This window comes from Gavia stellata, chromosome 1 (assembly GCF_030936135.1).
Source record: "Gavia stellata isolate bGavSte3 chromosome 1, bGavSte3.hap2, whole genome shotgun sequence".
In the NCBI taxonomy this organism is placed as follows: Eukaryota; Metazoa; Chordata; class Aves; order Gaviiformes; family Gaviidae; genus Gavia; species Gavia stellata.
The window spans coordinates 124340179-124365518 of record NC_082594.1 but is presented as its reverse complement, the minus strand read 5'-3'; the positions used below and the strand labels follow the sequence as shown (position 1 = coordinate 124365518).

The 25340-nt window shown below is 36.7% G+C and overlaps 1 protein-coding gene across 1 annotated transcript in view; it reads right to left on the bottom strand.

Annotated features, from left to right (window-relative positions):
* Positions 1–25340, bottom strand: part of ABI3BP (ABI family member 3 binding protein) — a 166100-nt gene that overhangs the window by 29192 nt on the left and 111568 nt on the right. The window contains 16 exon segments of the mRNA XM_059836118.1: positions 2634–2744; positions 7529–7624; positions 13181–13255; positions 13566–13631; positions 14761–14835; positions 15326–15400; positions 17021–17095; positions 17578–17652; positions 18314–18388; positions 19913–19987; positions 20681–20755; positions 21312–21359; positions 22045–22119; positions 22914–22988; positions 23873–23920; positions 24862–24936. Of these exon segments, the coding sequence (XP_059692101.1) occupies positions 2634–2744; positions 7529–7624; positions 13181–13255; positions 13566–13631; positions 14761–14835; positions 15326–15400; positions 17021–17095; positions 17578–17652; positions 18314–18388; positions 19913–19987; positions 20681–20755; positions 21312–21359; positions 22045–22119; positions 22914–22988; positions 23873–23920; positions 24862–24936 (1194 nt within the window).

The window sequence follows — 25340 nt, the reverse complement described above, 5'->3', positions numbered from 1 at the left end:
TTCATTGAAACTATGATAGTCCCTCAAAACTTACACAACAACTTCCAGTTGGATTTAGAAAAGTTCCAAGCTGTCCTTATTGCCAATATAACCTACTCCTGAAACCCAGTAAGAAAATTCCTTGCTACTTGGAGGTTGCCTTGGGGGACTTCAGTCAGCTAGAATATGACCTGGTTTAATGCACAGAACCATCCTACACAGACTGGTAAAAGGATGTAAAATGACCAGCATTGACATTTCTGTTTCTCAAGTAAAAGAGCACATTTCTTCATGAGTTGTAAGACAGAAGAGCTGAAGTCAGCAACTGAAACTTGGATTCGTCCCTCAAATATAGCTAAGGTCCTTTCATTTCTACTCTCAATACAGCATCTGTACTAGCAAGGCTAGAGCTGAAACATGTAACAACAAACACCGAGTCCTTAACTATGGTCTGCATTAAGAGTTTAACCACAGAGCAGTAACGTAGCTTCCATCAAATAAAATTAAGATGCGCTTCAAATAAAGGTAAGAAAACTACAACCAAGTCCAACATTTTCAACATTTATAACAATACATGACTCAAGGGAAAAAGCTTTCCTTCTGAACCGATCTATTCTGTAGTAGGCACCATAAGTTTGGACAGAAACTGATTGATTGAGGCAGTATTATCTCCCATAATTAAACAGCTATTTTAAAAATTATTTTAGATTATGTGACATTGCTTTTACTCCTCAGCTGTTATCACCTACCAATGAAACCAAGTTTCTAAGAGGCAAACAATCCATGGTAAAGAATGTCTTGATTGTTTTTAAAATAGCTGTAAAAGACAAGAACTACATTCACAAAACATGCAGATACTCCCAGATAACCACTGCACGACTGTGAAATCTCAACCCTCAAAAAGTCAAGAACTACATAATGTAGTTACCTTCCCTGCATATATGACAAAGAACATGGTGATTGAAGGCAGAACTCTGGTGAACCAAGTTTAAAACAACAAAAATCCCTACGTTCCATTAATTTCCTTAATAAAGTGGAAATTTATTAAGATTCTCATAATAAAGATTCTCTCCCTACTTTTCACTGATTTCCTTAATAAAGTGGAGATTTATTAAGATTCTCATGAGAACCCAGTTTCACAAAGGTTCTGGAACTTTCTTGTTTTCTTTTTTTCCATTCAGGAGACTTAATGTCTGCATAAAAATCTACTCATCCTCTGGATGAGTAAGAAAGAGGCAAGTAAGGAATTAATCACAGTGTTAATGAGAAAGAGAAACAGGACAAAACTATGAAAGGGAAAATCCAAGAACATTGAGGCAAATTTTCCTTTTAATACTGTGGAACAGTCTCTCCAGGGAACCAAAAGAAACTCAATTATGTTGTTTAAAACTAAGTTGGATACAACACTAGGAAACACAGAAAAAGGAAAATCTGCTGCTGGCCCCGCAAGAAAGAACCAGATCATCTAACCAATTTATTCCATCTTGAATGCCTAGGAAGGTATGGTAACTGCTGACTACCACGTAACCTGGCCTCTAGCGTATGGAAAAAGGGTGAAATCTCAAAACACTGGTAAATTTATTAGACACCTAATTGAGAAAATTAGCATAGACCCCATTAAAAGCAAAAGAAAATGTAATCAGGTCAACATTTTTTTATGCTACAGCTTAAGACTGACAAAGTCTTACGTTCTGTTGTAGCTATTACTAAGGAAACACTACTGATCAACAGCAAGTACAGACACAACATTTCGATCTTGGCTCTGCTGCTGAGTAAATACACAGCTTGTTTCATCCAGCTTGGAGATTTTTGCTTCTAATCTGCTGCACAAAATACTAAAGCTCTATTTAGGTCCTCCCACGGTAGCCAGCATGAAGACCATGCCATGAATACTAGGGTAAGTTCTCTCACAAGGATGTCTGCTGACACAGACATGCTTTTGTGTAGATGGGTAAAGGAAGGAGAGGACAAAAGGGGCTTCCCTGGCAGACCCAAGCAGTCTTTGCTCTCAAGAAAATTTCACAACTCCCTTGCCTTAATAGCACACAAAGCCCCAAATGAAACAAACCAAAAAAAGCCAACAGGAAATACAGCAGAGCCAAGACCTTTATACTTCCAGTAAACTACAGAGAGTAATATGAAGAGGGAAGCACTCTCATGATGCTAAGCATAATGAGATGATAGTTTCTGACTACCTGGAACAACGTTAGCCTATGGATTCTAATACAGAATCCACAGACAATAGGTAAATAAAGATACTGAATATCAGCTTCAGGATAAAATTAGGAAAATAAAATAGGAAACGTGAAAGTTTCTGTGTGCACTGATACTGAGAAGCAGGAATACTGCAGCACGTGAGTGAAGCTAAACTCTTTGCACATGAAATAAGTCAGCTTGCTCTACCTCCCAGTGCAGTTAGTTTTCTGGGTGCCTATTAGTTCAAGTTATTTGCAGTGGTTACTGATGTGCCATATATATGGGACAGAACTTCTTTACAAATAACCAGCCGGGAGTATGCATTGAAGCATATTATTCAATATCTCCCATCTGACACACACATTAAGTAACTGCAAATGCTATTAGTAGACATGAAAGGTTAGGAAAACAAAAAGAAAACACATAATAAAATACTTATGCTGAAATGCCTGAGATACCTGGACTCCCTGGTTTACCAGTCACGGTGTTTGGAGGCAGAGGTTTTCTCCACATTTGTGTAGGCTTGACAGGAGGTATAGGACGATGCTGAGGGCCAGGTGATGTAGTTACTGAATGACATTACAAGACAGTTATTAATTATTTAACCTCAAATTCCATTAAATTAGAAACCCATTACAAGTTATATACCGACTTCTCAAACAAGGTTTCATGTCTGATTTAGTATCAACAGCAGAGAGGTGAGGTTAGGAGCTGAAATAAATTGTATTTTCAGCCTTAAATTCTTTGGGAAGTGTGTGCCATGGAGTTTTAAACCAAGCTTACACTGAAAAAATGTAGCTCCTTTGGGATTTTGTACAAGTGTTTCAGCAGTTCATTTTCTGTGTAGTTACTCATTTCTGTCAACGGTAATTTTTTGGCAGCCAACAGAATACTTCTTCCCACAATAAACACCACCTCAGTGTACTTGGAAACGTCTTTGGTATCCTACTCACAAAATTTCTGATCTTTTGTACTTTCTAACTGATAAAACCTGTCACGCTCAGCTTGAAGCAAAAGATGTAGCAAAAGGGAAATCATCATTAGGGACACTTTATCCTATGCTGCTCAGAAATGAAAAAGTCACTGTCACTTCATGCACTGACATGGCTAGAGACAGTCATTGTGTTAGAAACTCCTGAAGTACCCAACTAGGTTGTTTCAATGCACACTTCCAGCCAGTATCTATTAAATTTATCTGGTAAGGTCCTTTGACAGTGAGATCTGAAAGAAGAACCTAAGCCTCTTCATTCATACTTACAAAACATTTTACTATATTCTCCAGGCAATTATAAAGGATTTTATTATGCAAAAGAAAGGCAAAGGAAAAGATTTTTCTTCCACTAGTCACCTTTGCTCTTCTTTCCTTAAGAAAAAAACAGGAGATACGTGCAACACATTTGTGTAGCAAAAGACTTTTTGTACCTAACAGGGGAAAATCCTCAAGAGTAATATAATTCTTACAATGCTGCCAATGTCAACAAATATGCAAGTTGCCTGATATGGAGTTACTGGCTACACAGAGTACCTCAGGCCCTACATATCAGACCTTAGTTTACCCTATAAATAGGGTGACTGTGGGCGAGAAGGGAGCAGATCCAAAGACTCATTTGGGAGAGCCTTTTTAGAAATACTTACAATATACAAACAGGAACATCTCCATCTTTCTCTGTTCCCTTTTCCTTTTGGCCTTTTACAGTCACTTATAAAACACTTTTTTTTTTTAATCCTTCAGGTCAAGCCAGGAAATAATGCTCTATCTAATTCAGGAAGATGTAATGGTTTTGAAAATAGCATTTATAGGTTTCATATTAATTCTTAATCCCCAGATGGAGATGAAAAAAATAAGGTAATAAATTTTTGCATATGTAAGTCATCATACCCTAGATACTACTATATGACAGTATCTCCATGATTAATTTTCCCCCTACCCATATTTAGGGAATAGGATTGTCTGAGATATTTATGGGGTAAAAATATGCAAGTATTGACTTGTCAGTGGTTTCTATCATATCTTCTGAACAACACAACCGCAAGTGACATGCAAGCCAAAACATCACATCCAGTGGACTGTCACAGTTGAATCTACTATACTGCAGTCTGTAACAACAAGAATCCCTACCTTTCCCTTTTACTACTTCCACAACGATTTGGGTGACGGTCTGTGATGCTACGAAATCTAATTAACAATGTGTGAAGACTTAGCTTGTAAACTAGGACACACAATAGAATTTAGGGATTTTGTGATAGCATAGATTCTTGTGAGGACAGTGGCATGGTGAACTATTAGGATTTATTTAATCTCAGGGGTTCTTTGTGGACTGGGAATGTATTTCCTTGATTCCATCACTCTTCATGAAAAAGGAGGGTGTGCAGCCTCTTAGGACAGACACATCAAGCTTAATTCTTGTGTGATGTAAGCTATCTTTTTAATTTCTCATAAGTAGTGTAAATGTAAATTTTTCAGTTAACACATACTAAGTTTTCAGAAAAAGTAAATGCATTTAAAAGCAAAGTCAAATATTGGCTAACTTATAGCAATACCTGATTAATCAGCCTCACCTCTTTGCGTGGTAAGATCATGGAACAGATCCTCCTGGAAGCTATGTCAAGGCATATGGATGACAGGGAGGTGACTAGAGACAGCTAACATGGCTTCACAAGGGCAAATCTTGCCTGACTAATCTGGTGGCCTTCTACAATGGGGTGAGTGTGTTGGTGGACAAGGGAAGAGCAACTGGTGTCATCTATCTTGACTTCTGCAAGGCCTCTGACACAGTCCCACACAACATCCTTGTTGCTAAATTGGAGAGATATGGGTTTGATGGATGGACTATTCGATGGAAAATAAACTGGCTAGAATCACTAGGGTTGGAAAAGACCTGTAAGATCATCAAGTCCAAGACAGCCTTGTATAAAGAGTTGCTGTCAATGGCTCTATGTCCAAATGTAGATCAGTAACAAGTGGTGTCCCTCAGGGTCCCCTGTATTGGGACCAGTACTGTTTCATATCTTTACTGATGACATAGATAGTGGGATTGAACGCATCCTCAGCAAGTTTGTGGATGACACCAAGCTGAGTGGTGCAGCTGATATGCTTGAGGGAAGGGATGCCATCAAGAGGGACCCTGACAGGCCAATGCAAACCTCATGAAGTTCAACAAGGCCAAGTGCAAGGTCCTGCACCTGGATCGGGGCAATCACCAGTGTCAGTACAGGTTGGGTGACAGATGGATTCAGAACAACCCTGCAGAGAAGGACTTGGGGATATCGGTAGATGAAAAATTAGATGTAAACCAGCAACGTGTGCTTCCAGCCCAGGAAGCCAATTGTTTCCTGGGCTGCATCAAAAGAAGGTTCTCCCCCTCTACTCTGCTCTCATGAGACCTTGTCTGGAGTACTGCATCCAGCTCTGGGGTGTCCAGTACAAGAAAGACATGGACCTGTTACAGTGGATCCAGAGGAGGGCCACAAAAATGATCAGAGGGCTGGAACACCTCTCCTATGAAGAAAGGCTGAGAGAGTTGTGGTTGTTTAGCCTGGAGAACAGAAGGCTCCGGGGAGACCTTATTGCAACATTCAGTACTTAAAGGGGGCTTGTAAGAGAAATGGAGAGAGACTTTCTACCAGGTCCTGTAGTGATAGGACAAGGGGTAATAGTCTTAAACTAAAAAAGGGCAGATTTAGATTAAATATAAGGAAGAAATTCCTTACTATGAGGGTGGTGAGGCACTGGAACAGGTTGCCCAGAGAAGTTGTGGATGCCCCATCCCCGGAAGTGCTCAAGGCCATGTTGGATGGGGCTTTGAGCAATCTGATCTAGTGAAAGATGTCCCTGCCCATGGCAGGGGGTTGGAACTATTTGACCTTTAATGGTTCCTTCCAACCCAAACCATTCTATGACTCTATAATTCTGAATTTTGATATACATATTAAGACCTCATGAAGAGAGCTGAGATCACAGAAGGTATACAAGAAAATTATGAAACAGTAGTAGCTAATTTCACAACTATACCCAACTGTCTTTTATGACTACAGTTTAAGGTATTGGCTTCCTTCAAAGCTCTAAAAGCTCAACTTTAAACATCTAATGTCATAAGATGAGTAAAAGCAGACATAGCTGTTCCTTCGAATCTATGTGCATTAAAAAACTTCCAGTCTCTGCAAATCATAGGCTGGATTTACTTAAGTACACACCACTGCCTGACATTCAGTAACAAAATATGCAAAGCAACATCCTTGTTTTCAGTTTACAGTCTGCGTCCAGCTACTACTAACAGTATATCACGCTGGACTTAATCTTTGCAAAGTACAATCTTCAGATTGAATAAACTTTAAAAAGATAAAACATCAGAACTCAGCTGCCAAGATAGGCTCTTGTCTTTGTGTATGTAAATTAGGTGCAAAGGAAATTCAGCAGGGATTAGGAGCAAACAGCAGTTTATAAATTAGAGGCATATCTTTGTATATGTGTTTTTAAACCTAATAACATGTTTTCAAAGGAAAACCCAACTAAAAAGAGCAGCTGCAGCTGAACAGTAAATCCAAGGGTAAAACCAAAAAGATTTTATTTTCAGTCAGTTTTTATGCCAGTAAAAAAAGCACAGCTAAAACAAGCTCTATTCTTGGTTATGCTTATGAAACAAAAAATTCTTTACACGTAAGGGTGTTTACATGTTTGTATGTATGTTTGTGTGTATACATGTGGCATATAAACACGCTCTATACTACAACTTTTCAGTTGAAACAAAATTTCTAAGAAGCTGACTAGAAAAAAGCTAAATACAAAAAGCCTATTTTTGAAGGCCTATTTGGGGAAGCTGTTTTTCAGTAAAAATATTTTGATTGTTCTGAAAATATGATTGCAAGACTTGCAAGAAAACTAAGACTGACAAGCTTGGTACAGCACATAAAAAAACCTGTAACCTTATTTACTCCACATTGTTATTTTGCTTCAAGCCTAATGTTCTAATTTTCCCAACAATCCTGATACTCAACAAAACTTTCTCATAAATGGGAGGACAATTTGGTTCTGCATTCTCCTTATTCTCCCTTGCTATGTAGAAACTATTATTATGAAAAAAAAAAAATCAGTGCTTACAGTGTTGTGGCTGTTTCATCATAAGGATACAACACTGGTGGTGGTAATTTTTAATATACAGCATATGTTAGTGACTATGTAGTGACCTTGAAATATTCTTATTTTTATCTCTTTCAGAGCATCCTGAAGCCAAGAGAACACGTATTGATGAGGATGACTAATAATTCTTTTCTCTCCATAGTGGAGGTGCTTTTTGTGTAGGAAAGGCAGTGTTTTTATTTTTCATAGCTGTTAAAATCTGCTATATTGTCTTACCAGAAATTGGCTTTTCCCAGGTATCACTATATTCCAAAGATTTTTCCACATCCATGCCAACTTGTCTGGCAATATCCTCAGGTGTATATACATCATCTGTGAAACAAAGAAAACGAAGTAAGTATCTACAGTGCAGCACCAAGTCATGGAATACTTCTATCCATCACTGGAGGTGTTTAAGGAACGTGTGGATGAGGCATTGTGGGACATGGTTTAGTGGGCATGGTGGTGTTGGGTTGATGGTTGGACTTGATGATCTTACAGGTCTTTTCTAACCGCAGTGATTCTGTGATTCTATATTGCACATGTTCAAACTCGAGCTAACATTAACTGCAAAACCGGCATATACGGCCCACCTATGTTTTTACTGATAACTTAGTGATCTCTGTCATCTTCCTATTCAGGTAAGTAGGAAGTGATCTGGGTCTACGGAGTCCGCAATTTAATTTTAAACATGCCTTGAAAAAAGTATATTTGGAAAGAGAAAATAAATAAGATTAAGAGATAACAGATGAGTTAAAGTGGAAAGATGAGCACAGAGAACATTTCCGTTTTTCAGTACACAGAATAAAATGTCCATCAATTCTTGCAAAGGGCAAATTTCTCCTTCTCCCCAAAATAAGATCTTTGTTATCCTCCATTGAATGGCTAGAGCAATTCTGAAGCAAACATATACCATATTTGGAATACTGGAGGCAAAGCGTACATAAAATTCAGTTTGTATATAAAAGAAAGTCCTACTTAAAAGTTATATAAACACATTTTACAAAAACCTGAAGTAAATGGCATTAAAAAGATCAACACAACTACTCCTGGTACAGAACAACTGTTTCACATGCTGATATTTAGAGGACAGCCAGACTGTTAAATTAATATGCTTTCCCTATACAAAATAAGTATATTTACTTTATAAAAAGTCTATACATAGCAGAGTGAGATGATGCATTGCAATTTCATCATGTTTATGAGGAAAAAAAAAATAAAAATCACTTTCTCATAACACCCCCCCCGAAAGTTAATGCATTAAAAAAAAAATAAATCTCAAAATTAAACTAATTATTAAATTCCAACCCTCTTCCAACATGATCTAAACATTTCAACCAAAGATTTCACAGGTTTATAAGCTGGTGCTCAGTTTGTTTTGAGATTAAACTAGTATTTTAACAGCATGAAGCAGACAGGTTTTCAATTCTTTTACTATTTGGCCATTCTTGCTAGGCGTATCTTAGGAATCCAGTCCATAGTATGGATGCGTTAAATGATTTACTTAAGACTAAAGTAATAAGACTTGTAGTAAGCTGGGAACAGGACACAGGTCACCTGGTCCCTGTGACTAAAATTTCTAAACACACCATGTGGGTTTATATAACTGCAATTTGTCTTCAGGTAACTGAAGTGGTTAATTAGATCTTCAGCTATACAGTGCCAGAGTGCTAATCAATGTTTCATGTGAATGGTGTTTAAGGAAGAAAAGGCATGAGAAGACCAGCACCAGCTTTAAAAAGAAAAATAATCTTGTACACCACAGGTCATAGAGTATACTTAGTTTCTTAGCTTCATCTCACAATAAACACATCAACAAAATGTAGTAGCGCATTGACTAAATCACATTAAATCACCCAAGTATCCATTACAAGTCTAATTTAGTTTTGCATCTTACAGCGTCTACAGAAAAGCCTACTCCTTACAATGTAATTTAGAATCGCAATCTTTTCCGAGTTACATCAGCTAGGAATGAACAAAATATTGTATACGTTCTAGATGGAAGAAGTAATTTTTTTTTTTTCCCAGAAACTTGCACTGCTGTTCTGCCATTAGTAAAGTAGTAATGAAAAATAAGTCAAAGTTTCAGGGAAAAAGCTGATCAAACCACACCACTTCCCTGTTGACAAAATCTCCTTTTTGTATGTTTCAATGCACTTTAAAGTTACATAAAAGTTTGTTTGTGTTTTCACACAAGGTACCTGCACTACCAAACAGCTTGCTGTATTTATCATAGCATTTGCCTTATGCTAGCTAACATAACTTGCTTATTATAAGTATTTTGATTTACCACATTTATCCAAACTTTTAACAAAAATGAGAATAGATTTATTACTTGCACGTGTGTTTGTGTCTTCTTTTACTTCCATCTTTTTTCCTGGAAATATTCATGGGGTCTGGAATACCTTAAAACTAACCACTGCATCTTTAATAGCAGGAATACCATTAGAAGGGTGGATCATTTTAAGGGAAGAACTGGAAAAAGTGCCCTTGATAAAACAAACTGAAATACCTTAATACTTGAGTTCCTCTAGAACTTGGCTATACACCCACAGTTTCAAAAAAAAAAAAAGAAAATAGAACACAAAGTTAATGACCATTATAATGAAAACCAACTATCTTTCTGTTTCACAAGGGAAATGTAAATGTTGCTCAAAGTTTGTTTGCTGAAGGTTGTCCAGAAGCTTAATAGATCAGGAGCAGTTTTTTAATGGTTAGGATTAAATTAAAAAAAAAAACCCAAAACTGGGTAAGATAAGTTACATCCACTAAGAAAAATAAGAAAAGCCATCTCAATAAAATGACATTCTAGAGAAAACGGCTAAAACATGGTAGAAAACGAAAAGGGATGTTAGTCCAGAGGAGGGAATCCCTGCCTCTTCCACAGTCAAGTTTACCACCTGGCACTACAGCTAGGCAGGAGACTGAAAAGCCTGCGGGAAACCAGCCACAATCCCATGTGCTGCTGCTGGAAAAAACAAGTTCCACTGCTTATCATTTGGGCCCTGCAGCTGCCAAGCACACTTTACATGGGGTGAAACATCTTTGCACTGGTGTTAATGAACACGATGAGGAAGAAGAACATTGAACAGCAGTGCCAACCCAGCAAGGAATTAAAAGATCCAAACTGGTCTTCAAACAACAGAGTATCCATGGCTCTTCAGTAAATGTGCTCTTCTTCAGAGGAAGAAAAAATGATGTCATATCTAAAGGTAAGCCTGAAAACATATTGTTCCTTACAGTCCAATTAAGGATTCTGACCAGCTTAGATAAGAAGTTAAAGATTCTGATAAGCTAACCACAGAAAATAACATAGCATTTTTGTAATGGAAGAAATAAACTGCCCCACCCCTAAAAATCATCCAGATATCTTAAAATGTTATCATTTCTCTAAGATATCACCTACTGAAAAAGAAACTTTTTTGTCTTTGCTCAGCTGGTAAGATTTAGGGTTCCAGGTTAGTAGAGTTCTCTTCCCTAAGGCTCTTCTGCAGACTTATGAATTCTGTTTGCAATGTGTAATTGCATATTACTTGGGAGAGACATAGAAGACTTCTTTAATTGATTACTTGAACTCTCTTGTTGTGCAAAATGATTTTTGTGAGCACAGACAGCCTTGTAGGCTCAGACACTGCATTTTCCACAATACTGTGATGTTCCTGCTTTACAGAAGGCTTGGGATTTCATGTATTGATCATCAAGGAAAGCACAGACTCAAAAGTTGCGAAAAGCTGCAGTCCTCTCTCAACATGTCATGAACATACAAAATTCACTGGTGATTTCTCTACACTTGTGAGAAGAAAGGTGCAGACTCACAGAAAGATATCAATGAGTTGCTACGTCAGCAGGGTTGGAGGCACAAAGAAATGGACAGTAGATAATAAATGCCAGCTCTTCCTTAGTACTTTGGACACAAGGTTTAACTTAAAGGGCTCATTTGGCAGGACACAAAAATCTAGGTAACAGACATCTTCAGGACATTTCTTTCACTTAGAGAAAAAAGACTTACGTAACTGAGCAATGGAAAGTATTAGCAGAAGTATCATTTTCCAGAAGAATTCTAAAAGAAGGTACTTATTCGCCTGTGAGTACACATAGTATGCACAGCAAGATAATAGTCTTGTGGTGATTTTTGACATCATCTACCATCTAGTTCTTTCTGGCAACTGGCACTACTATAAAGACATGGAAATAATGACGACTAGTGGGCACTCCAACAGGAGCGTTTAAAATAAGATTGCTTAAAACAATACTTTAGCAGTCGCCTAAAACAGCATTAAGCACAATAAACTACATTTAACAATCTACATGTCTACTATCATGTTTATACTGCTGATGTACTCAGCATGCATTCTTTTTTTTCTTCTTTTTAATCTACAAATACCTCTGCCAAGGTTACTACTATATGGAAGAAGGGACAAGCTTAATATACTGTCTAACATAATTGTATAATTTCATAATATGATTTCAAAAGCCACCTTCTCCTGGACACCTGTCTGCATTCTGCCTATTTTGGTAATCAGACATTAGAAAGCTCATTGATAAGCAGACTGCCAACACAAGCGAAGAACAAAACTTTCTAACTACTGCCATTGGTCATTTAATACTGTAACTGTCTCTGATGTCCTGGAATTTGATGGGCTTATTTCATTTACCAGAAGGACTATGAAAGGTCAAAGAGCACATACCTCCAATGAAGGCATCCACTCTGTATGTAATACAGAAGAGCATGTCATGTTCTGAACAGGCTATTTTAAATTCAATTTAAACACACAATCATCTCTTCTGAGGTTTCGCCATTTCTAAAAACGTGGTGGGCTTCTCAAAATTATGTACAGGAATGAACAGTACAAATCATACTAAGGTCGACAACAGGTATTACATTGCCAGGGATACTTTGGAAATCCTAATACAGAGAAACTTTACACAGACAAAAAAAGGAATGTGTGGAGTAGATGTTATATGACTCAGGTGATCCTAACCTAGCCAGCACAGAGAAATAGTATAGGGCAGTAGCACTGTTAGTAGTAGGTGAACAGCCGAAACTTTGCTTTGAATATGTGCATTATTTATTTATTTATTATATTATTTATTATTTTAAACTTGCATCATTGATGAAGAATCCCAAAATTCAGTATTTAATTAACCAATGGCTGTATTAAAAAACCAACAGTATTTTTATTGACAGAACTAATGCTTTATCAAATAAAAAAAAAATGGATTCATTACGAATTAGCATTGACAACATTAACATGATTGGATGGAAAAAACAAGTACAATTGAAAAAGGATAAATGATTTTTCCCCCAACCAAACCAGTATTTGGAATAAACCTTTGTGGTTAGGGATGTATGTTATCTGTGTGTATAAGGATGTGTAAATTGAAGTGACGGTTCTCAACCCCCTCTATCATTCATCAGCTTTCTTGGTGCTGAAGTATTCAAGGCTGAATATCGCACAGTCTGAATACTGCATAGTCCGAATATGAGTAGGTCCGATGTGAACACACCACATGCATAGCTAGTAAGATACCTGGCTTTAAGGCTTTCTTACCAAGCCTTCTGACTTGGACTTAAACGTCGGGTAACCCTTTTCAACAAAGTGTTTTCCAGTAATTATTCTGGACCTACCATCTAGAAAACACCAGTGATCAGTAGCCACATAATAATCTATCTGTAAGTTTACACTGACTGAGTGTCAACATCATTTCATAATGACACTCAGGAATTATATAGCATGACCAGTAGCAGCAATTACATACAGTACTCTGAGGAATTAACTTCTATAATCAAACACAATGAAATATTTTGCAGGGCTCAAGATGATTTGAGGAAGTCACATTCCTGTCTTTTACTGATAAGTTAAAAAACCCCCAAAACTGCAGCTCTACCTGTTGTTGGCACAATCCACTTCGGCAGTCCAGGTGCTTTTGTTCTAGCTGGTGCTAGCGTAGTTTTACTAAGAGCTGTGAGAGAGTTGAAAGAGAAAAAGGAAAAGGAAGAAAAAAGAAAAAAGTTTCATGAGAAGAAAACCCAACAGACTTTCATGTGATGCCAACAATTCCACATTAGGGAAGAAAAAGTAACACTTGCTATGATGATACACAAAGTTTTGGTTTCTTTTTTTCTGATTTGGAAAGGCTTTACCTCTAGACTGATTAATTCAAAGAAAAATACCCTTTTTTCCCAGCAACACTTAAAATTCCACTGAGAATAGGTGAAATTAATTAATTAATTGCTCTCCTCCCCATCCCAAATTGAATAAACAATTATTACCAGGTCTGGTCTGTGATTTATCAGATGGCTTGGGTCTTGCAGAAGTGAGACGTGTTTTATGAGGTGCTAAAAGATATAAGGTTCAGTTTAAATGCTATGTGTAAAAGGAACACCAATAGCGCAGTGTAATTTGCCAGAAAAGAGGTCCATGCACCAAGGCGATACAGCAAAATGGGACATATGAGAATTCTATGAGTTCCAATCCAAAATGCACACTGAAAATGCTAGTTTCTTTAGTGGTCAGATGACGCCATCATGCAGTCTGACCAGTTACATTCATGTTTAGGTTTAGGAAAAGATATAAAGTATTTACAGCCAGTTACCCAACTGTATATGGATACAGAGTTAGCTCTGCAAGGTATCCATGGCCTTAAGACATTTAATTAGGTTCTGTAAAAAACAAACAAACAAAAAACCTCAAAATAAAACACCAAACTGACCCCCCCCCCCCAATCAAATATTCAGATAAAACCATGAAACATTAAAATATTGCCAAGAAAACAACGAGAAGCATTCAATGCAGACACTGTGTAGGGCTGCGGAAACATAGTGTCATCACCAAGGTTAAAATCAGAAACCTTCAACCTTTTCTTATTGTTCACTTGCCAAATAATTTTGATATTTTAATTGTTATAGAATCTGTGTGAATCACGCTGAAAGCTGAAAGCATAAGCAGTAGTCACTGTCATCTTGTGCCAAATTATCAACCTCTATAACTCAATTTTTTAAATAAATAGAGCTAGCTATTTGATATTGGAATCTAATAACCATTCTATCCACAACACTTAATCCAACCTCTCTGAAGTGTCAGAGAAAATATTTATGCAGGAAAGAACATATTACTTATTTTTGACATTTACATTTGGGAAAAGTTTTACAGATTGAGATTTAGTATTTTATAAAGAAAAAGGTGGAAGTCAGTTACATCTATGTTTGCAACACTATACGCCTGAAGATCCAATACATAGCACCAATACTGTTTAAAAGCTTCATATCATCTTTGAGGCAATACTGATTAAACCTTGATTTTCAGAGCAATGAACAAAAAACATTTGATAAGGGGAAAAATACATTTTCACGTTACACATTTGAAATAGTCTTAAAGGTAATAATGAACACACCATTAAACCATACTGATTTTACTTAAGATCTACAGATTCTCAATACAACAACTTAAGAAAACCCTAAAAATTACCTGTATTGAACCGTGGAATTTCAGTTGCTACAGCAGTTTTGGGCTTGGGTGAAATCTGGTACGTTTCATTGGGAACTGAAAGCGGAGATGATATTGCGTATCAAATGCAAATAATTTCCTTTTAAACATAAGACACCACAGGTGGAAGGGAAACTCAAAGTCTTTGTGCAGACCATAAAGAAAAAGAGTCAGTGCTAGAAACCTGGCTGAAAATCATGCTTTTATGATTTTTATCCAGAAAAAAGACTTTTCAAGAGTCGGAAGATATAGATCATTAGTAGGTCAGACAAAAGAAGAAAAGATGATCAGGTGATTCCTTTTTATATAACTCCTCAGCCTTGTACATGAAGTACTTATTTCTAAAAAGAATTGCGTGAAAGAAAAAATGGCCGGGAAATTAAAACCAGCAACATTTTGTACATGCACTGGAATGTGACTAACAAATGAACATGACATAAAGATATATTAAGGTATTTCTGTTGATTAAAGTGTAAGTTTAGCCATATAGCAAAAGCAGAGAAAGTAAAGTTTTACGAAAAATAAACTGACATAATATTCTCATTACCCAAAGTAATTTTGGACCCATCAACAACATGAACTGTTATAAGGTTAATTGATCCCAGGTGTGTTGCCCGTGGAGCTACAAGAAATAAAACATTGTTCTCTGAGAAGTGAAATTAAAGAAGTTGGATTTCATTAAAGATCTGTGTCCTTTGTTTTCTAAAAACCTATCTACACATCTGCTAAGACAATTTTAACAGATGAGACAGACACGTGTTCTGATTAGTCTGGATGTATTTTCATGCTGACAGCCAGACAGTGCAACTGTACTGCTGGGCCCCCACCAACTTCAGAACAAATGCCCTAAAGGTGGAGTTCTGACAGTCTTTGGTCTTTCTCACACTGGGTATATTAATTTGCACTTCCCTAAAAAATTTCTAAAAGCTTGTAGTAACATATTTATCTTTCAGACATTCTTCCCTCACTCAAATTTGATTGAATTTAATGAAAGATATCTAAGCTACTGGATGAAAAGGAGAGACTGGCAGGCAGAGGCACACACTACATGTCTCTCTGTCTTTCAGAAATAAGGTTAAAATATGGAAGCTGCAAAGTAACCTACTTACTAGCATAAAGGGCAGTGGCTAAATAGTGCCATTTGTTTTTAACAACTCTCCTAATAGTGTATTTTGCATATACGTCATTATAATTATTTAACATTTAAAAGGAAAATAATAAACCTGTAAATTCTGTTTTATAAAATTCTTTGCCTAAAACTAACTTTGTAGTGGTACCAAAACATGGCACTTGTTAACTATGACATGACTGGAAATAGCTCTTACTCAACTGAGACTTAGAATCTAACTTGGTTACTTAACAGAAAGCCTTTCAAAATAAGGCCTTTAGAAAATAAATCTTTTTCCTGGACTGTTCAGTTTGATTTTCATAGTAATATATACATACAGTTCTTGAATGAATAGGGTCTCTGCTTAAATTCTTTTTGGCTATGTAAAAAGGGCTAGAAGTCTAAGGGGGAAAAAAAGGGGAGAAATGATAAAACTATTCATCAATCTATTTGCCTAAAAGTAAAATATTATCAGTTTGGAGGTTAGATCAGAGAGTAAGACAGATTAGGAGCTACACTTTCTTGTAACCATATTGTCACTCCTCCCCTAACAATTTTTTTTACTCCTGTAACCTTCCTACCTAGTAATTTTTATGGAAATAGTTCACATCCAGGGTAAAACTGAGGTATCATCATCCTTCATTATAACTATGCATCCCTAAATCTACTGTAGTTACTGCAAAAATCACTGATAGGAAGAAGGTACCTATACTCTTAGTGTCTAACTATCTTGGACTGAGATTCTGTAACGGAGTTTCAGAAGTACTTGGGAAATTGAAGTAAATGTATTCAGGGTAATAAAATCCCCCCCAAGAAAAAAAACTTAGTGAAGCTGGCTACAGCAGTATATTTTTATTAAAATTAGTTAATTCCTCACATTTCTAATGGCTACTACCCACCAATTCAACAAAGAAAAACCAAACCAACCATCTTTATTTCTGCTCTCCATGGAAATTGATGCAATTCTTGGGCATCTCTTTGATACAATTTATTAACGTACTCTGAGCTGAACAATGATACTAATTTCTGTCTATATATCATGCATGTCACATGACTGCAGTACTGAATGACAAAGGGAAATGTAACTAAGGCAGTGCCACAATAACACTTTTAAAGTTCCAAATTTTAAATTACCAGGTTTAGTCTGTGGTACTTCTGGCCTGACAGATGTTTTGGGTTTGGAAGGAATGAGCAGTGTTTCTTTTGGAGCTGAAAGAAAAGGAAAAAGATTATTATTGTATTCTCCCGGAGTCATGATCCAATGCCATATTTAGCCACCAGAAAATGCATGCCTCAAATGCCTGAAAAAAAGACAATAACAATTCCATGGCTTTCTGGAACCTGAAACAAAATAACTATCCAAAACACAGAAAAGTCCTAGCACTGTGCTGTAGGGTAAGTTGAGTTAGTGGCTAAAATTCGTGCTCTAAAAGAAAAATTAGACCACTGAATTTGGTTGGAGATCTGACAAATACAGGCTTCTGACCAGACACGAGCTGTAGGTTATTTCTGCTTTACTGCTAGGATCGAACTGAGACTCATCTGTATTAAGCAACAGGCATGTGTGTAAGCAGAATGAAGGATAGTGGAACAATGTTACACAAAATACCACACCAGAGCATGTTCTCTAGGAATTTCTCCATTGAAAAATTAAAAATACCTGCATCTTAACTTTAAGGAAACTTATTTACCCATTGTTGCCCTTGAATGCTCAGTGGTAGTAGAAGATTTTGTAATAATTGGTTGTGCAGTTGTCTGATGTATTGCTGTTAAGGAGAAAATGTGAAGAATCTTAGAATATTAAACTGTAATAGAACCAAAGTAGCATTTGCATTGTTTCTAAAACTTTAAAAATGCCCCAAACTAAAGAGTAGCAGAATATCTTAAAAATCAACTTCTGACTGATATCATTATATTTCTATTAACTTCTCCTATGCATTCCTTCTGTACCAAAAATGGGAAGAGACACAGTCCCCCATAACTTTTTTAAAGACTACTTTTTTCAGTATAGCACACCACATCAGTTGCTAACTGTATAAGCACATTGCAAAGGAGTTCTGCTGCATTTTATGGATTAAAAAAAAAAAAAAGTGCTCACAGAGAAGCATCTCTGATTACCAGGAAGTAATCAGAGAGCACTCAGTCTATCCAGCCACTGAAATTTGTCAACACCCACACTACTACATTTTAGTCATCATTTGCTATATGTAACAGAAAGGAGGAAAAGCATTTTTGATGCTATACTACAAATCCTACTATTATTTTCAGTGTAGTTTTGGCATATTTTGGATTGACTGACTTAAGGTATTACATTTGTTTCAGCACAAACCCAGCTATGAGTAATTTCGTTAAAAAGCACAAAACCCAAGGGTAAGGGAAAGAATGATTAAACACAAACACACAAAATTAAAAGAATGAGTCCATTACCAGGTTTGGTGTGTGGCACTCTTGGTTTTTCAGATGTTTTTGGTTTGGTATGAATGAACTGTTTTTCAGTTGGAGCTGAAATAAAAACAAACAGCACCCGGAACAGCAATTGAAAAAACACACTGCTTTCATAGCACACAAGGAGCATAAGTACGACTGATCTGTAATAAGGCAAATTATGTAAGGGTAAAGCTGAAAATCAATCAGTTGGAATTCCTGCAAAGAAAGGAAAACAAATCAAATGGCTGCTGCCACAGACAGACTTCCCCAAAATTATACACAAATTTGTAGCTTTAGATGAAGCAGTGAAGAATATAGTCAGGAACAGCATACAGCGAAGTAATGGGACAAAAATAGACAGTAGTAGCCTACATCTTCCACAGCTGCCATACATGAGTATCTGAGGACAGGATCTATTTTTCAGTAGACCCTTCATATCAGATTTGATTTACAAATTGACTTCTTTGTTCTTATGTGGGAACTATTCAATCTTGTTATCTTCATACTGTTCAGTTAAAAACTCTTGTCATGTAGGAATCATTTACTGGAAAAGGTTATCGTAGCACTTGCTAGTCTGTGATCCACACCAATGTGAGAGGTCCTCAAAATATCTGCCTTAGCCTGTGCATTCTTCATCCCCCTTGCTCTGAAGAGCCATTTTCTGCATACGAGCATTGCATCAGGTAGCCCCAGATGCATATGACAGGGCACATAAACTTCATAAAGCTACATAAAGAGATATCAAACGAATGCTAACCTAAGTATCAATGCATACAGGGAATATGTATTAAAATAGAAACACGATGAAAAGCATTTTTCATTTCCTATTCCTCAAAAAGAAAAAACATACTTCAAAGATCATTAAATGGCTGTTAATACTTTATTAATGATACCATTTCATTCTCAGAAAATCATGGTCAATGTCTGTCTCTGAAACTGGGGACAGAGAACTGATTATTAACAAAGATTGCTCAAGCAATACTCCTGCTGCCCAATACTGCTTGGTTTCATTGATCCTTATTTGGTCCACATCTGACAGTTAAGTTAAGAAGAAAGAATCCTCAGCTATTGTTTCATGTATTTAAGCAAGTTTTCCCAACATGGATGACTAGAAGTTAGCAGAGAAGCTGGCTTTAAGAACTAGTATTTGATTTGAAGGGTCACATAGCTGGTCTGTTTTGGTTTACGTTATGCTATAGTTGATAACTTATCATTTTCTTGCAATTTTCTTCTGCGAAATTGTACCATGAGTAGTGAAGCAGAAGAGTATTTGAGGATGACAGTATCCTCAGATGCAGAAATTACAGGAATCACTACATGCTCTTTAAATAAAGTCCCCTTTTACTGGAAAATATATAACATCTGAAGGAATTAAATCATCCTGACTGGAAAGGCTAGAAGATGAGGAAAAAAAATCTTCAAAAGCAAATGAGCTCATGCATTATTACCCTTTCCAAGGTCAAAGGGCGAGCAAGTATCTAGATGCAGAGCAAAACTTCATTATTAGTTTTTAATGTCATGTAATGATCTCTCTCTAAGAATATCTTCTCTAACAAGAATGGAAAATAGAGTAATTATTTATGAAATACACATGATTACCCAATGTTGCCTTTGTTCTTTCAGGAATATGAGGAATCATAGTAGTATCTGGTTCATGGAAGGCTGGAATGATTTCTGTTGGAAAAAATGTTGATAAATGCTCAGAATAATGAAGACACTCTCCCTTTCCCTCCTGCCCCCTTAAAAAAAACCCTTCAGCACTATACACCAGGAAAGGGACGTTTTAAAACAGCAATGGGCGTTTAGCCTCAGAGATTTATGGTTACAGAGTTCAATTTTTTGTTTGTTTTTAACATCTTGATACTTAAAAAACAACAGTAACAAACCTTCAGTGAAATTACTGATTATATTATACGGGTCAGTCAGATTTATGATGTGGGGTCTCCTAATCAAAATACAACTGAAAGGAATCCTCAGTCTCATCTGGATGAAAATGCATATATAAAGGAAAAGCACTGCAACAGCTTTAAGAGGCTTCTCTCATAAGAGCTTCAAAAACATGGTGCAAACAACTGAACTATGATGCTCAGACACAAACTGTGAATAACTTTTTATCATTGATTTAAACATACAGGTCACTACTATTTCTTTTTCTGGTAATATGTGCATAATATATATTAAAAAAAATCTTAAACTGTTGTAGCTTCCATCAGTGGTATGACTTAACTGCAGCATTGCTGAGGTTTCTTCAGCTAGAATGATACCCAAGTAATGGCAAACGTACTGTTGACAACTGCCCCCACTGCCCACCCTGAAAGCAGTTGCTCAATTATCAACCACAGCTTGACAAAAGACCAGTTCATTTACCAGGCTTGCTGTGTGGAGCATCTGGGATGGGAGCTGCTTTAGGTTTAAAGGGAGTATGTTGTGGTTCTTTAGGAGCTGAAAGAAAAGACCTGTTTTAAAGGTTTATACTCTTCAGAAATTAGACAGGTTTATTGCGCAGGCACTGCATGCCTCGTGCTTGCAAAGAAAAACAAGATTGTTACATGAGAGACTGAAAAATTGAGTGTCAGATACATAGGGAAATTTAAAGAGAAAAGAAAATCATGAAAACATGCGTGAAAAATTGATCAAGTAAGCAAAATCTGGAGTCAAGCAATAAAAACTGAAAGAACACAGACAACTATAGTGGAGATGTTTCCATCTGTATTTCAGAGCTCATAACTGCAATACACATGGTGTGCTTGTCTCCTAGAAGTGTCAAGGGAATTACAATGTGTGTGACAGTGAAAAAAATTTTTTGTGAAGACAACAAAACAGCTAGGAATCTTTCAATACCTGGAACAGAGTAAAAGTAAGTTCAATAAGTAGAAAAGAAAACAAATCAAAACCTCAAACAGATGACATGTGAAAAACAGACTAATGATGTATAATCTTTGGTCCAAGAAGCAGCAGGGAAAAAACAATCATGACCAGCACAAGGTAACATCTTTACCTGTTGCTGTCTTTGGTTGTTCAACTGTAAATGTAGTAGGTGCCAAAACTTCATAAAAACAAGAATGTACACAGAATTAGTGGTAAGTACAAGCAAAAGGGTAAAAATATTCCCTTTTACATGACTGAGTTCTTTTCAAATTGGAACACATACTTAAATTTGGTTGGTGTTTTTTTTTAATTATTTATTGGTGGAATTACTGAATATACACTCAGCTCAAAAGGAAGGTTCAACTGATGCTTTCAGAACCATCAGGAGTTACAGAGGTTTGGCAGTTCACTAGTATGCAAATCCCCATTAAGTGTGTTTTTTTAAGGATCAAATTCCATTACCAGGGCGCACAAACATACGAGTGGTTTGAGTTACAGATATTTAGAGTCATACACGAAGGCCCTCAAATATGTTTTTCTCTAAGCATCTTTTGATAGGCACAGAACAGATGCAATTTCTTCCAAGAACATTCTTACAATGTTTGTATGTGGTCTACTCTGCTACGCGGATTATTCATCAGTGACAGCTGTCATGTGGCTGAAAAGCATACACAACTCATCAAAACTCAGCCATTAAAAATACAAATCAGTTCTATCTTCCCTTAAACATGTATTTAATGATCATTAGAAAATCTATTTGTTTGTAACATGAAGAGATGTTAATCAACACTTGATTCACTGAGGAAAGACAACCCAAAAGAAACACTCAATATTCAAGCACAACGAAATGACAATGTATTTACCAGGTTTTGTGTGTGGTACATCTGGACTTGGTGATGCTCTGGGCCTGGAAGAGACTCGCCGACTTTCTTTTGGACCTGTGGAGATGAGCAAAGTTTTGAACATGTTGTTGAGGATGATGATTCAACATAAGTCTATTGATTCTCCTGACAGGAGATTAATTTTCTGCAAAGAAAGTTTTTAGGAAGTATTTCTTCCATTTGAAAATAATCACAGAGATCTCCTGTCAATGCAATCAATATTATGTCAGTGTAGAGACTAAAGACAAAGTGACTGTTACAGTGCAGTGTTGGATTAACTCTCCATTCCTCTCAACTCTATCAAACAGAGCTTTATACAGAGTAAACTTCTGTAGTTCTAACAGTTCCCCTAGTTGCGTTTCTCAAGTGTTTTGTATTCTAAAAATCTGCTGCTCATTTAAATCAACTTTGCATCAAAAAAAACCCTCCAGCAAAGCAGACAAAGCAGAAGAGATGTGGAAATTTACCACTAATTTTCAAATGGTCAGAACTACTTTCAAAGTTTTGGGAACAGGAAAGTACTATAATTTTACACTTGTAAATGAGTAACTAGAAAATACAAATAGCTCTGTCACATTCTATAGAAATTAAGACACAAATTTTCCTATGTGTAAGGGCTCAAGATGAGTGTTAACCCCCACATCCCTACCATTACACAAGTTATTGACATGTATAAAATATCTAGCTGATTATCTTGTTCCATGACAGCTATATAGCAACATTTGATTATGACAGTAAAACACAGCCTATTCAATAAGTATCTGTGTACCTTCAGAGAACTCATCAATTTTGACAATTTTCAAACTGATAAAACTTTCATGCACTAAAGGGCAAAATATTGATAAGCTTACTTGCTCTAGTTGGAGGAACACGTGGACTGGGTGATGTTTTAGGTTTGGAAGGCCCATGACGTATATCTTTAGGAGCTGAAAGAAAGAAACAGGGTTACACTGTATTAAAATTTTTCGAGGTATCAGTGTCCACTGCCACCCATAACAGTCAACAAAAACGGAGCAAAGATTTGAATCAAAGATATTGTATGGAAGTCATGCAAAAGAGAAGGTTTTTTTGGAACAAAATCAGGCTATAGAGAAAAGAAATAATCTTCTGTGACATACCATCAACTAAGCACATGACAGAATTACTGGTTCTATTTAAGAAGAGGACTAAAAAAAAATAAAACAAGAAGAAAACAAAATAAGTAGCTTCAAATACAAAGACACCACTGCTCTGTAATGGAGGTTGTACTGGAATGATTCGCAGTACCAGATTCAAATGATAAAAATGCCTTAGTCAAATGGATCTGCCTCAAGGAATCATATGACCGAAAGATCACTGAAATGGTTCTGTTCTGACAGTGGAATTGAGGTTTGAGTGAACAGAATTATTTTTCAGACCTCTATGAAGGACTGAATTTCATTTAGTAAAACTGAAGGGGAAGGGAAGCAGAGAAAGAAAACTTGCAGCATGCAGCTCTGCAGACCCAAACCATATGACTAACTAGAACGGTGACACCTCTACAGTACGACTGAGAACATGTAAGTTAGGGGCTCCTGTTCTGATGTGCCCTCTGCCTCTTAACATTAAATATTGAAGGAAATTGCCCTATGTTATGTGCATAATAGCTTGAAATGCACAAGGATCCTCCTCAATCGTTTTGTAGAAAATAAGAAGAGAGACAGAGAATCTTGATTGTTAAATTATTAAGGCACTTACAAAGTAAGGTGTCAAATTTTTGCAGGTCTACTCTTAATTATTTGTGTTGAAGAAGAAAGACAATATGACTATTCAAGTAAGAAAGTATCATTACCTACTGTTGACTTTGGTTTCTCAGTTCTAAATGTAATTGGTTCCAGAACTGCATTAGCGTGATAAAAAACAAAAACAAGTATTACCAAGAACAATCAAAACATTACAATCGCTACCTCCACAATGATCATACCATCCCTGCTACAGCCAATGGCAGATGGTCACTCCTCCTTGAAACTCAATACGTGTCAGAGTATTATGCCACTCAGAATTGCCTACGGTTCAAGGCAATAGCTCTAATACACAACAGAGCCCAACTATAAATCTGAAACTTTCGTAATAAGCCACAAAGAAATTGTGGGTGGTTTTTTTTTCTTTTGCTCTTCTCATTTTCTCCCCCAGCCCACTGCAGGGTGGAGTGAGCAAGTGGCTAGTGGATGCTTAGTTGCTGGCCGGGGTCAACCGACCACAGTACCTCATGCAATTGCTAGTGTGAGTGGTATGACTTTCTTCCTCCATCCTTAATTAGCCCAGGGTTGCATATTGCTCTATACCAAGCTGTGTAAACAACATTATAGAAAGTATTACACGTTCTTAAATCTCTGAACAACATAAGGTCTGTGCAAAAGTGAACTGAAAAGTATAAATGAATGATTGTGCTTGGGAAAGAAAAAACAAGTACACAATTTGAGAAATATGGAAAAAAACCCTTCCACTTTGCACTGACACCCCTTCCTTTTCACTTTTACTTTCCCAAAACGCAAGCAAATTCACACAGAAAAGACCTGTTTTCACTGACAACTGCACAGCAATCACCCACTGCTGAAGTGACTTAAAAATGTAAAAAAGAACTGATGGTAGAGACTTTAAACTTACCAGGTTGCTTATAAATTCCACATGTCATGACACGTTATACTGGATTTTACCCTTCAAGGAATGCTCCAACATATACGCCCAAGGGATACATATAAATTTGAAGCTCCACTGATCACAGTAGGATTCATAAGACACACATATCAATACGATAAGATATAGAAACAATGTACTTACCAGGTTTGGTTTGTGGCACCTCTGAGCTTGGTGATGTTCTAGGTTTGGACGGAACACGCTGTGTTTCTTTTGGAACTGAAATAAAAAAAAAAAGCAACTATTAAAATCTTTCAAGAACTCAGACTGACAAAAGGCATAATATTAAAAAAGAGCACATGCCTTTGGGACCCCCTGGAAACACAAAAAGCTTGTATGAATAATGGAGAAGTATGAATGTCTGGTACACAAACAAATAGCACTGATGGAGAACCTCTGTAACAGGATAACATAAAGCAAGGGCAGTATGGATGGACTAGTATAAAAGATGAAGCAGCACATGACAGAAACTGAGTATAGAGAAACGTAGTCAAAGGTAGATTGTGGCGCTTCCATCCACTTTACGGAACACATTTGTGTGAGAAAAAACAAACAAAATGATTATGAACTGTTAGTGTAAAAATCACACACACACATAAAAAAAAAACTTACAGAAGGACTAC